We start from the raw sequence: 15,224 nt of genomic DNA, 5'->3' as shown, positions 1-15,224 counted from the left end.
AATAGAGAGAGAGGGGTTGCATACTTGCATCCATACCCCTTTTCAACGCTCCTATCTTTGGCCCTCTCCCTGAAACCCTAGCTCCGTTTCCCATCTGTCCCCCACAAATCCTTTCACGAATCATCGCCCTTTTCGTTCTCCCTCCCTCAAATCTACGCTATCTCCTCCGATCTGGATTCTCTTTTCTGCGTCTAATTTTTTTTTGCAAGTTTAGTGGTGGAACTCGAAGATTCTGTCTGTTGTTTGATCTGTTTCAGGTTATTTTTTCCCTTCTTTTTGTTGTTTTCGTTTTCTCTTCGTATGGTGGTGATTATATATCTGCTGTGACGCCGTTAGTGTGTTAGATCTGATTTTTCGTTCTTCGAGGAAAGAATTTTGACCTTGTTTTTATCATTGTTTCATAGTCCTTTTTTTTTTTTTTTTTTAAATACGGAATGTGATTTGTGTTTGTCTTTAGATCTAGCTTTCTTGTACCGATTTTGACTACAAGTCGATGGTTATTTATGGATTTTTTTAACATGCTTCCTGTGTTCCCCGAAGTACGGTTGTAATTTAAAGGTTTGCAATAATTTTTGGAGCCCCCTCGGGTTGGATTTCTGATAACCGTATCTATTTTGGTGGACGCTAATGGGTTAATCAAATTGGTTCTGACTGTTTTTTTTCCCAAGTTGGCAATAGCTTTATGCGTTGATATTATGTGTTTTTAAACTTATTCATAAATGGTTTGTTTTCAATATATCTGAAATTGGAGCTGATTATATGGTTTATGAGTGGGCTTCTTAATTCTTTGCTCTTGATCATTGCTGAATATTTGGTGTTTCCTGCTTGCAGATATACGTTCTATTGTTGGTGTCTATCAGTTTTGTCTATGGCTTCCTTGGACATGTCCTTGGATGATATGATAAAGAACAGAAGAAGTACTGGTAGAGGCGACCGAGGACGAGGACAGCCTCGTAGGGGAAGAGGGAGAGCAGGATTATCCCGAGGTGGGAGACTATTTGGCGCCCCTCATAGAAATACACTGGGAGTTAATCCTCGGCCTTCGCCGTACACTATTGCCAAGGCAAGCCCCAAACTATGGATGTCTTACAATTCATAGACAAATCTGCTATACGATGTTGTGCTCCAATGAAGGTGTTCTAGTTTTGCATTAAATTTGAATTTGAGAGATTTGCGGCAGTATTTCATCCTGGGAGATGCACAAAACACCTCAGCCGGAAACATGGCTGTGTTTTTTCTAGCAATTCCTCTGTGTTTGGGTGGATGGGTTTTTATCAGGAACTTTTACAATGGATGTTGTCAAAAGTTCGAAGATTGGTGGACACAGCTTACATCATCTTACGTTAAGGAGCTTCTTGCCTGAAAATTTAGACGCCTCCATATTTTGGCATCAGTAACAATGATTCTTGAAACTATTGCACATAACAATATTTACTTAGTAGAGTTATCTCTAGATTGCTGTTTGCCATTTCTGGTAGTAAGAGGGGGAGTGTATAGTTGATCCTTGTTATTTGTGGGGAATTATTATTTGATGGATACCTTTGCTAGAGTATGGAGTTACTTTTGGAGCGAGATTTCCATTGTACCTCGGTTCAAGGCATCTTGCAGAGGTGACTTCCTTTGCTGAAATTCAGAACTGGAGCTCTCACCTTCTGCATGGCACCACCTGCTATGGTTCAAATCTCAATTCCCATATAGAATAATCTGCATACCCCAATTATTCAATGGAATAAGACAATCTTGTGTGAGCTTTTCCATGTGACCTCATGGAACTTTGTTGATGTCTCTGCTTTATCTTGAAGAGCGGTAAAATATTATTATGTGGTGATGCTATGTATTCACTTTTCCCCTTCCAATATATCTTTGGTTGCATGCTCCAGTCCATTCGCAGAACCAAGAGTTTACCATGGCATAATGGTCTGTTTGAAGAAAGTCTTAAAGCAGCTGGATTGTCAGGAGTGTTGGAAACTGGTACAAAGTTGTATATCTCCAACTTGGATGTTGGGGTGTCCAATGAAGATATAAGGGTATTAATTTCGAGACGTACATTTCATTCATCTTTCCAGTTGGAATTCCTTTTTTCTGAATTAAGAATTGCGAAACAGGAGCTCTTTTCTGAGATTGGTGAGTTGATTCGGTTTGCAATCCACTATGACAAGCATGGGCGGCCCAGTGTAAGTTCTTGTTGCTATGAAATTACTACCCTGTAGTTATCTTATGTGTATTTCATACAGTAGTTTGCGTTTGAGCCTGTGCTGACTTTTGAGGGTTCTCATCATCTCTGTGTTACAACTCACTCAATGTAAAATGAAACTTGTGCTTGTATGTTTGGTTTTCCTTAGAACCGGTGGATCTGGCCTACGTGATAGCTGTGCTCATACACTTTATTTGTCATTGTTTCCTATGTTCTGCATTGTTTTTACTATTTAATTATATGGTATTAAATAAACTCCCTTTTCTTGAGTAGTGTATCAGCCTTGATTGCAGCCATATATAAGATAACTAAGTTCTGTGGCTTGAACACGCAATGTTTTTATTTCAACCAGAGTAGTGCATCTCTTCTCCTTTATTGATGATGTTGATATTTGCTCGTGAACTTGTGGATATGATTATATAGTTCTTCTGCTGATCCATTGATATGCTGAGGAGTAATTGTATTGTCTTGACATTTTTGGACATGATATTTTTCCCCTTTTATATTCAAGTTGCCGTTTAAATTAGGTCTAGTAAGTTGTTTTATTAGCAGTTATCAAAATTGATTGCATTTCTTTTGCTATAAACTTATTGTGCAATTGTGTACTATTTGGTTTCTAAAATAGATGAGTTGTGTATGTGTTTCTTTCTACTACTGGCAAGGTTTAATTAGGCCTGATCTTGTAATAGGGTTCAGCAGAAGTGATATTTGCAAGGAGAAGTGATGCATTCCAGGCATTCAAACGATATAACAATGTTCAATTGGATGGAAGACCTATGAAAATCGAGGTAATTGGGGCAAATCCAGAGGTCCCTGTCACGGCTCGTGTTAATGTGGTTGGAGGAACAAATGGGAGAAAGAGAACAGTTGTCATGGGGTTTGTATCTTTCACTCTCCTACTATTTTTGATGTTTTTGTTTTTCATAAGTTTATGTAGCTGCCTACTGTAATACAGTTTTGCTTTAGCTGTATGTTGATATTCTTCTGTTCACGTGCTGATTAGCTATTTTTTGTGCAGGTCTGGACCTGTCCGTACCAGAGGTGGCTTCACATCAGCTAATCGCGGCATGGGGTAAGTTACTCTTGCCTTTATAATATGCATCTCTGAGCTTTTCTCTATGTGATGTATTTTATTTGAGCAGTTGTCTTTTCTCTATGTGATGTATTTTATATCTCTGTGGTAGATGGAGGATCAGATAATATAGAGCTGAGCATGAAACCATAAATGCTGACACTGTTAAATCGTCTAATTAACTTGCGTGTGTATCATTGTTGTTGTATTATGAATGTAAACACTCTGTGGCTATATGTATACATTAGGGCAAGGGGTCGTGGCATGGTGCGAGGGCGAGGTGGCCGGGGTGGAGGCCGAGGCAACTTTGGTGGGCGTGGGGGAGGACGAGGTGGAGGAGCAGGTGGTGGTGTTTGGAAGAAGAAAAGTGAAAAATCAGCTGCAGAACTGGACAAGGAGCTGGAGAGCTATCACGCCGACGCCATGCAGACATGAATATCAATCAATCAATCATAGGTGTGAGGGGGGATGGATGGTGTTGTTGGTACTCTGCTAGAGTGAGTGAGTTAGAACGAAGAACGAGTGGTTTGTTGGTTTGGTTTGGTTGAAGCGTACATAACAAGAGACATAATTCAGCTTATTAGTATTGTTATTACTATGTATGGACGGTGGTGGTAGTGCTTGGGTTGGGATGCTTTTTTACTATTATTACTATCGGTAGTAGTAGTAGTAATCCTTTTCAATGGCTTTTTATGTGTGTGGGGTTTTGAGGGGGGAAGAAATGAGAAAACACTAGTTTACAAGCCTTTTCTTTATTATTACAATAATTATTGGCATATTGGTTAGTAATGATGGTAGTAACTAAATATTGATAGAATAAATGATGAGAATGATCTGGGTGGGAAGTATTTATTTATTTGTTGTATGAATGAACAGAAGCACTCACTAGTTCTGGAATGTTCTATTGTTTATACTATTACTTATTTAAATTCTTATGTATATTTGTTGAAATGACATCCATCAATAAATAGCGGGCTTTATATATACTCGCTCCACTTTATTGTGTACAAAATGTTGATCCCATCATCCTTCACTCTAAAAGCCTTTGGAGCAAATGAGATATATATATATACTTGGTACTGAGACCTTTTCATACAAACTTATTTTATTTTTCTTCAATTAAAGTCATATTGGTTCAAATTTAAGTATTTAATATGTATTTATTTGTGATTAATATAAAAGTAACTTTATACAAAATACTAGTATGAAATTTTAATATATATGTATTAAATAATATTAAGTTTATTTATTAAAATTAATAAATTAATTCCACAACACTAATTTGACATTTGAGTTTAGATGACAACCAAAACACTCCAAATTATCTATCTAGTCAAATACGTACAAACAAAGATATTTTTCTCTTACCATTTTAATTTTCCTCGTTCCCTCCTATTCGCGAGTCGTCGCCTTTTTCTTCTCCTCTCTTCTGTCAAATCGACTCCATCTCCTCCAATCCCATCTGGACTCTATTCGAATTCGAAGACTCTGTTTGTTATTCGACCTGATTCAGGTTTTGATTTTTTTTGGTCCTCATCTCGCGTATGGTGGTCATCTTAGATCTGTTCTTATACCGTTAGTTGTGCTAGATCTGGATTTTCTTTCTTCGAGGAAGGGATTTTGACCCTTTTAAATTATCATTGTTTTATATGGTATGTGATTTGTATTTGTCTTTAGATCTATAGCTTTCTTGCACCGATTTTTGACTACCAATGAAAACACATATGTGATACACTTCCCCCAAGTGCGGTTGTAATTGGTAGGTTTGTAGTAATCTTTTAGTGCTCCCTCTCGGGATTGATTTCTTCTATTATCCGTATCTATTATGGCGGACGCTTTTTTAGCTTTATTCAAGTTGCTTCAGATTTCCCTTTTTCTTTTTGCAAGTAGACAGTAGCTTTATCATGCCTTGATATTACGTATTTTTAAAAATATACATAAATTGATTAGTTTGAATATATCTGAAGTTGGAATTAATCCTTTGTGCTTGATCTCTGATGAATATTGGGCGTTCCTTGCTTGCAGATATACTTTTATTGGTAGCATAGGTCAGTGTTGTCTATGGCTTCCTTGGATATGTTGTTGGATGATATGATAAAGAACACAAGTAGTACTGGTAGAGGCGACCGAGGACGAGGACAGCCAGACATACTTTCGTTGGTAGCATTCACAAACGATTATGTAACTTCAAACCCAATGAATTGATCCGACCCCGGATCAAAAAAGTTTCCAGTTCAAGTTCAACCAGAGATTTCTGCTTCACATGTTTATTCTCTAAATCTCTGGTTGATCGCATATCTATCCAAATACCAACGTAGGTCTAATAAGAATCTTCGATTAATTGTTTGTCTTTTGTGGGGTTACCCTTTTCAGCATTGCCGTGTTTAGTAATTTTGATGCAGCAGCTTTCGTCGCAAGCTCTTGCTCCACCACGACAGCTGCCGCCGGGGGTGCGATGGTTCCCCAGCCTCGCTTCGCCGGAGAGGTCTCTCAAATTCCACAAATTCTTGGTTTTGCTGCTCACCTTTGCTGCCTACGCATCTTTCCATGCGTCCCGTAAACCTCCCAGCATAGTTAAATCCATCCTCACATCCCCAATCAACGAGTCCCTAGCCGCCAACACTAGTTCTGATCAGGGGGGATCCGAATCCTCCCAAACCCCATCCCAGGGTGTAAAGGGGTGGCCCCCATTCGATGGTCCCCGTGGCCCCCATCATCTTGGCGAGCTCGATCTCTCCTTCCTGCTGGCATATGCCATCGGCATGTATTTTTCTGGCCATGTTGCTGATTCGATTGATTTAAGGATTTTCTTGACTGTAGGGATGGTGGGAAGTGGCATCTTTGTGATACTGTTTGGGTTAGGGTATTTTCTTGATCTGCATTCTTTAGGTGCTTTTGTGTTCATACAGGTCTTTTGTGGGTTGTTTCAGTCCATCGGATGGCCGTGTGTTGTGGCTGTCGTTGGAAACTGGTTTGGGAAGGCGAAGAGAGGGTTGATCATGGGAGTGTGGAATTCCCACACTTCAGTGGGCAACATTTTGGGATCTTTAGTGGCTTCTGCGGTTCTGTTGTTTGGATGGGGCTGGTCTTTCGTCGTGCCCGGCATTCTTATCATTCTTGTGGCTACTTTTATTTATATATTTCTTGTTGTGCGACCTGAAAATGTTGGTATGGAATTGTCTGAAGAAGAAAGCACTGCTGCAACGACAGCAGCTGAAGGTATAGCATTGGTTGATAGCGGCGAGGCAGAGTCTGTAGATGGGGAAGGGGTGGAAACTGAGGATGAGGGAGCTTTGGTTCCAATAGGTTTCTTAGATGCGTGGAGATTGCCACACGTAGCATCGTACGCTTTCTGCTTGTTCTTCTCCAAGCTTGTGGCCTACACATTTCTATATTGGCTGCCATTTTACATTAGGCATACAGGTATTTTATCCTTCTTTCGCCATTTTTTGTTGGTGCTTATTGTTATGTTAGTTTTAACTTGGAATTTTCTTGGCTTAGTTCTTAGCTGTATATGAATTGCCTAATCGAATACTTGGTTGCATTCATTCACCACCTGGAATTTGTACTTTCATTTTGGAGGATTTTGGGATTCTTTGTTTACAAGCCAATGTTTTCTCGTGTTGATGATGCTTATGTTATGTTGGTGATTCTTGAAAATTGCAGCTGTTGCTGGAGTGCATCTATCCCACAAGACAGCTGGGATTCTATCGACAGTCTTTGACATAGGAGGAGTCGTTGGTGGAGTAATGGCTGGATTTGTGTCTGACATTATTGAGGCGCGGGGTGTGACTGCGCTTATGTTTTTGATCCTGTCAATTCCAATGCTGATTTTGTATCGCCTCTATGGAAGCGTATCAATGCTCACAAACATAGCATTGATGTTCATGTCCGGCTTGCTTGTCAACGGGCCGTACGCTCTGATAACAACAGCAGTCGCTGCTGACCTAGGCACACAGAGCTTGGAGAAAGGAAACTCGCGCGCATTAGCCACTGTTACAGCGATTATAGATGGCACTGGATCAGTGGGTGCAGCCCTGGGACCTCTTCTGGCTGGTTATATTTCGACCAGAGGATGGAATAGCGTTTTCTTCATGCTGATTGTTTCGATATTGTTCGCGGGATTCTTGCTGTTTCCTGTCGTCAAAAATGAAATTAGAGGGAAGTGGGACGAAGGTAAATGGATTCGATTCGCATAATTCCGAATTGAGATGGCTAACACATGAGTTCGATCGAGGGCCAGGTACATATATACAAACAAATCATAGAACATTATCACTCTGGATATTTAAATTTTCCAGCGCTAGAGATTCATCATGTATGTATGTATTTGTATGCTGCAGCAGGTTCATGCAGATTTTGATTGTGGGCAGCAGGCATTGCATTGTAAGATCTAGATAGAATATACATTGATTTTCTCGAATTTATCGGAATATATTTGTTGATCAATTTACTTAACCAATTTTATATCAAATCAAATCTCAACTAACCCAAAACCCTACCCATCCTCTATAATAGTAAGGGTTGGCCAACACTTCCAAGAAGACAAGCAACGACCGATAGATGACATTAATAGTTATGGTCAAGACAAACTTAAATCTACTCGGTGAAACTTGCTTGGCTTTAACACCAACATTTCTTACTAGCTATCATCAACACGCACTATATATTTATTCCCATTTTCATCAACTCCAAATTACAAACTTTTGTTTCCCAACCTATTAAAGACGCCAAGAATGGTGGTAAGGCATTTTGTAGCATTACTACTGGCGACTGCAGCGGTCTTTGTAGGCTCTTTGCCATCATCCCCCGTCACATTCATCTTCGGCGATTCTTTGACAGAAGTAGGCAACAACAACTACCTCCCGCTCTCACTTGCCAAGTCCAATTATCCCCACTACGGCGTCGACTTCAAGGATGGCAAAGCCACTGGAAGGTTCACCAACGGAAGGACTATCGGTGACATTATATGTAAGCATATGTTCAAATACATAAATACATGTAATTCTTACCAGATTTTTCAAAAAAAAAAAATCATCTTAGAATAATGGCCAATGACCCTACTAGCATTTCAAGGTTCATATATATTTACTCATATTTCGATGATATTTACTAAAAAATATAATTCTACTTTTTATTATTACAATTAATACAAACTTACAGAACATCATAAAGCCTTCACCCTATAAGCTTAGAAGAAACTAATCTGGGCAATAGTACACCATTTCAGCTGCTAAGCTCGGGATTCCACCGCCGCCCCCATTCCTATCCCTATCTCCAACTGACGAGCATGTCTTGAAAGGGGTGAATTACGCTTCCGGCGGAGCTGGAATACTAAATGACACCGGCACTTATTTCGTAAGAATACAACACAATACAAATAGATGTAAATTATATATATATAAAAAAAGGTACATATAAGAGAACTTGAAATATTTTTTACTTTTTTTCACAGATAGAGAGGCTGACATTCGATGATCAAATAAATAATTTTGCAAAAACAAAGGTGTGGATGAAGAACAAAATAGGAGAGGAAGAAGCCAACAAGCTTTGCAATGAAGCCCTCTACTTCGTGGGAATAGGTATGTCATTGTAAATCCAATAGATCGATTCCAGTCAAGCATCAAACTTCTCGGCAATCAGCTCAACTTGTTCAAAACCATCAACAATGCCAATATGAAACATGTATAGCTAGACCAGATAAGCTCAAATCCCACAAACTAGGGGATAATCCAATATTATCCAACTCAAACTAGCAAGAATGAAACAAAACAGATTATGTGCAATAAAACATGCCAGAGTTATAACTGATTCGAGATTGAGTTCAGTTTTTTATGAAATAAAACTTACAGGTAGCAATGACTATGTGAACAATTTTCTTCAGCCATTTCTAGCAGACGGGCAACAATACACTCATGACGAGTTTCTGGAGCTTCTCACCTCCACATTGGCTGAACAGCTCATGGTACACAAGATAATACTCACCCTTACTTCATTTCTCATTATCACAATTTATTTTACTGTGCTCAAAATCCTGACAGTGCAACTCTGGACACATTTCACTAAGTAATTTATGCAATAAAATTGATACACTAATAACTTAACCTTGGTACGTATAACTGTCATGGCATGATGCCTACTTGTGTTAATACAAGGTTGGTGTGATGTGATTCTATTAGAGGCTCTACCAGCTCGGTGCAAGAAAGACAGTGTTTCATGGTCTAGGACCACTTGGTTGCATTCCCTCCCAAAGGGCAAAATCAAGCCGAGGGGAATGCCTAAAGCAAGTCAATCTATGGGTGCAGCAATTCAACTCCAAAGTGCAGAAACTGATATCTACTCTAAATGCCCACTTGCCATCATCACAACTTGTTTTTGCAGACACCTATGGAGCAGTCTTACATCTGATCCAGAACCCAATGTCATACGGTAAGCATCACATACGCTCTAACACACATTATTCCTTATTCAATCAAAAGCGCTCCTCAAGCTCCATAAAATGAGTTGGCATATTGAGCTAGATCGAATATCTATCCAATGTTAGATTATTGCAAATTATCACACAAAAAAGTTAATTCATTCTAAAATAAGACGAGTATGCTACCAACATTATTAATGATTGTATCACCAGGTAATCTCAATTTGTGTTATATATAAAACCCATCTTAACTGTGTGAAGTATGTATCACCAGGTAATCTCAATTTGTGTTATATATAAAACCCATCTTAACTGTGTGAAGTATACCCTAGCTTACATGAAACCATTCATTTATACATGCAGGTTTTAAAGTATCAAACACATCATGCTGCAATGTGGATACAAAGGTAGGAGGGCTTTGCTTACCCAACTCAGATCTGTGCAAAGATCGGCACGAGTTTGTGTTTTGGGATGCTTTCCACCCTTCGGATGCGGCTAATGTCATACTCGCAGAAGCCTTTTTCAACATCATATTTACCAAGGCGTGACATAGTCTAATCCCGAAGTCAAGATCACAAGGCAACAACATAGTTTGTATCACAAAACTATCTATCACCATCACTAAATATGTGTGTTTACATATACTGATACTAGAGAGAGAATTTTCCAGGGAACCACTGATGATAAGAAATGTGAATGCAAATGCGGTAAGACCCTTGCAGACTTGCAGTATACTAATTACAAAAGGCACATAAAAAATATTAATACGATTAAAATCCATTGTAAACATATTAACACGGTCGATGCTCTCAGTTATTGGGCCAATAGTTTTCCACATGAGAGTACTGATGAGAATTCCTCAGTAATTTTAACCCAAAGGAAGAAAAAATTCAATCCGAACAGCTTTTCAGTGCCTTCATCTGAACTCCATACAGAGAAAAGATTCATAAAGCAACTGCCAAGCAAATCCAAATCGAAGACCTCCTTCGACCTAAAATCAATTCGGAATGTGCAGTCTCATCACCCTCTCTTCGGTGTGGTTAAAGCAAATCCATCATCATCGAGCAATATTCAAACCAGAATCGTTAAATAGAAAAAGGGAAAAAAAAAATTACGTGTGGAACCTACGAGAAAACACAGGATCCAAGAGTTGAAATCAGATCTGCGTGTCCATAGGAACCAATAACAAAGAATTGCTTTAGCATCCTTTCGTATTTCCTCCGTAATCTTGCTAGTGTACAGACAAAATCATAGAGGATGCAAATCGATGTGATTTATCCAAGAATTACAACAACCAACACACAATTGCCGAAAAAAATAATAAAATAGCAAGCACAAATCCGAAGAGCTAAGAGGATTGCAACTCAAGTCGAAATTACCATCGCACAATTAATCACAAAGAAAGAATACGGACGAGCGAACATAGAAGACGTCGGATCTGAAAACTAGGGCGGGCGAAGCAATGTAAGCAGTGTCTATATATAAGCGAGAGAATTTAGGGTTTTAAGAAGTAGGGCCTGGCCATATGGTATAATTATAAATCAATAAGGCAAGGCCCGCATAAACACTTAAATGGGCCTCTCTGAAATTTGGGCTTATTTTATTGCATAGCCCAATTGTTTTGGAAATTAAGAGGGGGAATAATAAAAAGGAAGAAAGAAGAGGACGAAAATGTTGTACAATTTTATTGCATTCTTCCAGAGCTTTTACTTTAAGAGATAGAAACAAAACAAAAAGAAAAACAGACACTGTTCCAATGCAGAATAAAAAAAAAAAAAAAAAAACTTTGTTATCTATCGGTGCTTAAAAGCTTTTCTTTCCAAATAAAATAAAAGAGAATCATGCATGTGTGTAATGTAAAAGCCTGACAAGAATAATTTGGGGTGCAAATACAATTATGTAAAGTCAATGCAGACCTGGTCAAAGTTGCCATCATACTTTGAAAAATTAGCATCTGCATATATATGTATATATTTTATTGCGTTAAATGTCAACGTCAACCCCAAAGATTTTGGTATTTATCTTTTTGACCCACGAATAACATATCGATTCAAGTCTATGTGCTTAATGACAATATTGACTTTAGCACTTGAATGACATTCTAATTCTAATAAGATGATTATATAATTCATTCTAAGATGAGTCGTATTTTGGTTGTGAACAATAACCTTGGTCTTGGTCTTCGTCTTGCCTTCCATTTTGTTTTCTTTGTATGAAATCTACAAATTTATAAAATATTTTGAATATTTAGACTCCCTTTATTTTAAGTTTTTGAATATTAAATCAACAATATAAAGTTAAACATATTTTTTTATATAATATATTATATTCAATATGTATATTTTATTTAACTTTTTATTATTATTTTAAATTCTCAAAAAATATGTAAATGCACTTAACGTTTGTGGTTAATTTGAGGTTCGAATTAAACTAATAAAATATAAAGGTTCAATGTTAAAAAATATATATCAAAATTGTAAGGGACATATGGGGCGTGTTTGGTTTGTGTTTTGGGTTTGTGTCATGTATTGTACAGTTTTTTATGTGATTTTTTTTTTAAAAAAAAAAAATTATATATATTTTTTGTTTGTTTGTTTTGTTCTGTGAATTTGAAATGATTATTTTATGTTAGATATAAATAAATGTAATAGTAATATAAAAAATAATGTTAAAAGAATTTATAATTATCTTTTTAAAAAAAAAAAAAAGAAATTGTTAAAAGAACATAGCCAAACACATTATTATTATTTTCTTTAATATTTTCAATAAAAATATACTAATTTTTATATAAGATGTCACATCAAAAACTTATTTTACTTAATAATACAAGAAAAATCAATGTGGAAAAAATACCTATATATATACACACAAAAATCTAGGATGATGAATAATTATGGATGAGTGTTTATTTTGTATTTTTAGTTTAATATCTTTTTTATATTAGATGTATTGGTATTTTGAATTATTGAAATTTTTGAGTTGATAAAATACATGTATTATATATTACTATATCTTCATCCACTAATACTATTGGTTATTGCAATTCTAACTTATACATCTTTGATTTAATTGAAATATATTTCTAACGTAAAGTAATTTAAGTCAAACATCATATAAATATTATTAGCATTTGACATAGAAATAGAATGCTGCATATTCATTCTCCTATGTGAATAACACAACTCCCTCGACAAATAATATTACAAGGTCAAATACCAATTAGACTCGCAGAATTTAAACTTAATGGTGATACGTCAATGGATGTAAAATAATAAATAAAACTAACCAAAAGTAATTATAAAACATAATTACATAAAAATGCTTCTAGTTGTAGTTGTAGTTGTCGTTGTATGGACGATAAATTAAAGAGGTACAAGATTCGACTATAAATAGACAGTTGAATTAATGAATCGGTTTATCTTATCAAAAACATTACTCATAATGATTGATTATTCATATAATTGTTTTAGTAATGATATACATACATGTAAAAGAAGTGAAAAATCAAGTTTAAACTTAGTGTCGTATCATATTTGGTTTGTAAATTTCCTGCCATCCGACTATTGAGATAATAAAATAAATATGTCAACATAAATCTAAAACAAATGATTTTCAAAATACTGTCTCCCCCCAAAAAAATAAAATCTTCTTATGAAAAATATAAACAAATTTGGTCATATATATATATATATATATAATGACAACTAAATTGTATCTTACGTGATTTATTTGTTCTGCGATTCAATGTACAATTATAATTCAATAAATACAAAAACAACATAAGAAAAATAAATACAATACCAAAACCTCCACTCTCCACTCACAATTAGAATGTTATGATTCCCAGAAGATACACAAATAGAAAACGCTATTTTTCGTTTTTTTTTTTTTTTTTTTAGTGTTTTAGATATAAAATATATAATTTTAATTTCATATTTTAAATAATAAATATGTTATGATATAATATTTTTTTATAAAAAAATCGAAAACTGATTATGTTAATGAAGTCAACATTGTATTAATTATTTGAATTATTCACTCTTTACTAGCCTGACTGATATTTGTAATGCAGACTTTTTACAACTTGTTAGTATTATTTATCAATACTAATTTTTGTAAATATCCTATCAAATATTTTTTTTTCCTAATATTATATTGAATATTAATTAAAGCTTTATTTATTTTTCTATCAAAAATCAAAAATTTCAAAAAGTCTGCGGAGGCTGTATTGTAAATTGTAATTGCTGCTCAAAATTTCTGAAACATCTTCTTCTATATTAGACCTTACTACAACTGCTGCTTGTAGTATTTATATTCATTTATTGCTTAACACAATAGACATTAATGAATATCCACAGCACCCTTCTCCTTTTTTTTCGTTCAAGTAATATATGTACATTTATTTATTTTTATTATTTTGTATATCCCATTTAAATTGTTCTATTATAATAAAAATAATTTTATATTAATATCGAAATACTGTTAATTTTTATATAAATTATTAGGATATCATTAGTCTATATTACTTATTATTTTATACATATATAAAAAAAATAAAAATATTATTACATATTTTTACTAAATAATAAAATATTATTATCTTTCATTTGTCATATTTATTGCAACATCGGATGCCACCATTGTTCAACTCATAAGTAAACAATGTTTATTCTATTATTATTATTTTTCCTTTGGTTAAAAAAAAAAAACTCCCATAAGTCCAAAAATAGAGAGAAAACAATAGTAATAAAATAATAATAAAAAAGTAAAAAAAGTTTAAGCTGGGTAATATATTAGTCTCAAAATTTATACAAACATGTTTTATTTTTTGCATGATTTTGTAGGTATTACGGTGTGTTTATTTTGTATTTTAAACTCAAATAATTATTATTTAGCCTGTACGATTTTTATTAAAAACATATTACTTTGTTCAGTAATAAATTTTTTATTTATCATTTTAATAGATTCAAATTAAATAAAAAATTTCAATTTTCAACTAAACAAGAGTAAAATAAATATTATTTTATTTCATTATATTATATTATATTTTTATAAAATATTAATTTACTTGTAAAAATCAAATAAAAACACTTACTCGTAAACTAATGAAGTATTAATTAATTAATTAAAATAACTGGATTGGATGAGACAAATGAGGGGAAGTGTGTAAGTCAACATGGGATGAAATGCTTGACGTTGTTTGAATTAAGAACCCAAAATTGAAAAAACACCCGTGATGCTTCAATTTAATTTATTTAAATTATAATTTATCCTTTATATATATATATATATATATATATTAAAAAATATTTAATTGTAATACTATTTTACAAAAATAATACTAAATTTTTTAATAAAAGTTCATAAAAGTAGATATAAAAAAACATTCCTTTAGTGAACGAACCTGTGTTTGTTTCTTATTTTTAATTTTAAGTGGTTTTTAGATAGATATGAAAAATCATATTAGTAATATAAAATTTTGTGTGAATATATGTATTTATTGTTAAGTATTCCACATTGGATGTAATGTTGGGATTTTC

The 15,224-nt window shown here is 34.6% G+C and overlaps 3 protein-coding genes and 1 long non-coding RNA gene across 12 annotated transcripts; 3 read left to right on the top strand and 1 right to left on the bottom strand.

The window, feature by feature from the left end:
* The first annotated feature begins 25 nt into the window (after positions 1-25).
* Positions 26-3,949, top strand: LOC127258188 (THO complex subunit 4D-like). Its single transcript, XM_051284927.1, has 7 exons — positions 26-257; positions 832-1,063; positions 1,881-2,027; positions 2,106-2,174; positions 2,884-3,071; positions 3,213-3,266; positions 3,515-3,949. The coding sequence occupies exons 2-7, from the start codon at positions 869-871 to the stop codon at positions 3,699-3,701; spliced, it is 840 nt and encodes a 279-aa protein (XP_051140884.1). The 5' UTR covers positions 26-257; positions 832-868; the 3' UTR covers positions 3,702-3,949.
* Positions 3,950-4,547: 598 nt separating this feature from the next.
* LOC127258184 (putative glycerol-3-phosphate transporter 5) lies at positions 4,548-8,218 on the top strand. Of its 8 annotated transcripts, none has more exons than XR_007840234.1 (5): positions 4,548-4,918; positions 5,292-6,689; positions 6,933-7,509; positions 7,613-7,652; positions 8,109-8,218. XR_007840234.1 is itself a non-coding variant. In XM_051284923.1 (4 exons), the coding sequence occupies exons 2-3, from the start codon at positions 5,663-5,665 to the stop codon at positions 7,463-7,465; spliced, it is 1,560 nt and encodes a 519-aa protein (XP_051140880.1). In that variant the 5' UTR covers positions 4,548-4,918; positions 5,292-5,662; the 3' UTR covers positions 7,466-7,509; positions 7,613-7,724. The 8 variants fall into 8 exon arrangements, 6 of the variants coding, with proteins under 6 accessions (XP_051140880.1, XP_051140878.1, XP_051140879.1 ...); XR_007840233.1 differs by having other exon boundaries at positions 7,610-7,652; XM_051284923.1 differs by lacking the exon at positions 8,109-8,218 and having other exon boundaries at positions 7,613-7,724.
* Positions 7,914-10,238, bottom strand: LOC127258189 (uncharacterized). 2 transcript variants are annotated; one of them, XR_007840236.1, is made up of 3 exons: positions 10,111-10,238; positions 8,428-8,600; positions 7,914-8,195 (listed from the first exon to the last, which is right to left on the bottom strand). It is a non-coding gene; the product is annotated as an uncharacterized LOC127258189 (long non-coding RNA). The 2 variants fall into 2 exon arrangements; XR_007840235.1 differs by having other exon boundaries at positions 7,914-8,600.
* On the top strand, positions 8,003-10,232 carry LOC127258186 (GDSL esterase/lipase At5g37690). The gene is made up of 6 exons (XM_051284925.1): positions 8,003-8,237; positions 8,497-8,624; positions 8,722-8,848; positions 9,119-9,231; positions 9,446-9,695; positions 10,048-10,232. Exons 1-6 carry the CDS (start codon positions 8,003-8,005, stop codon positions 10,230-10,232), a joined length of 1,038 nt encoding a protein of 345 aa, XP_051140882.1.
* Positions 10,239-15,224: the final 4,986 nt, after the last annotated feature.

The sequence above is a fragment of the Andrographis paniculata genome, unplaced genomic scaffold, assembly GCF_009805555.1.
Source record: "Andrographis paniculata isolate CXL003 unplaced genomic scaffold, ASM980555v1 Contig59END, whole genome shotgun sequence".
Taxonomy (NCBI): Eukaryota; Viridiplantae; Streptophyta; class Magnoliopsida; order Lamiales; family Acanthaceae; genus Andrographis; species Andrographis paniculata.
This window is presented reverse-complemented; position numbering and strand designations above follow the sequence as displayed.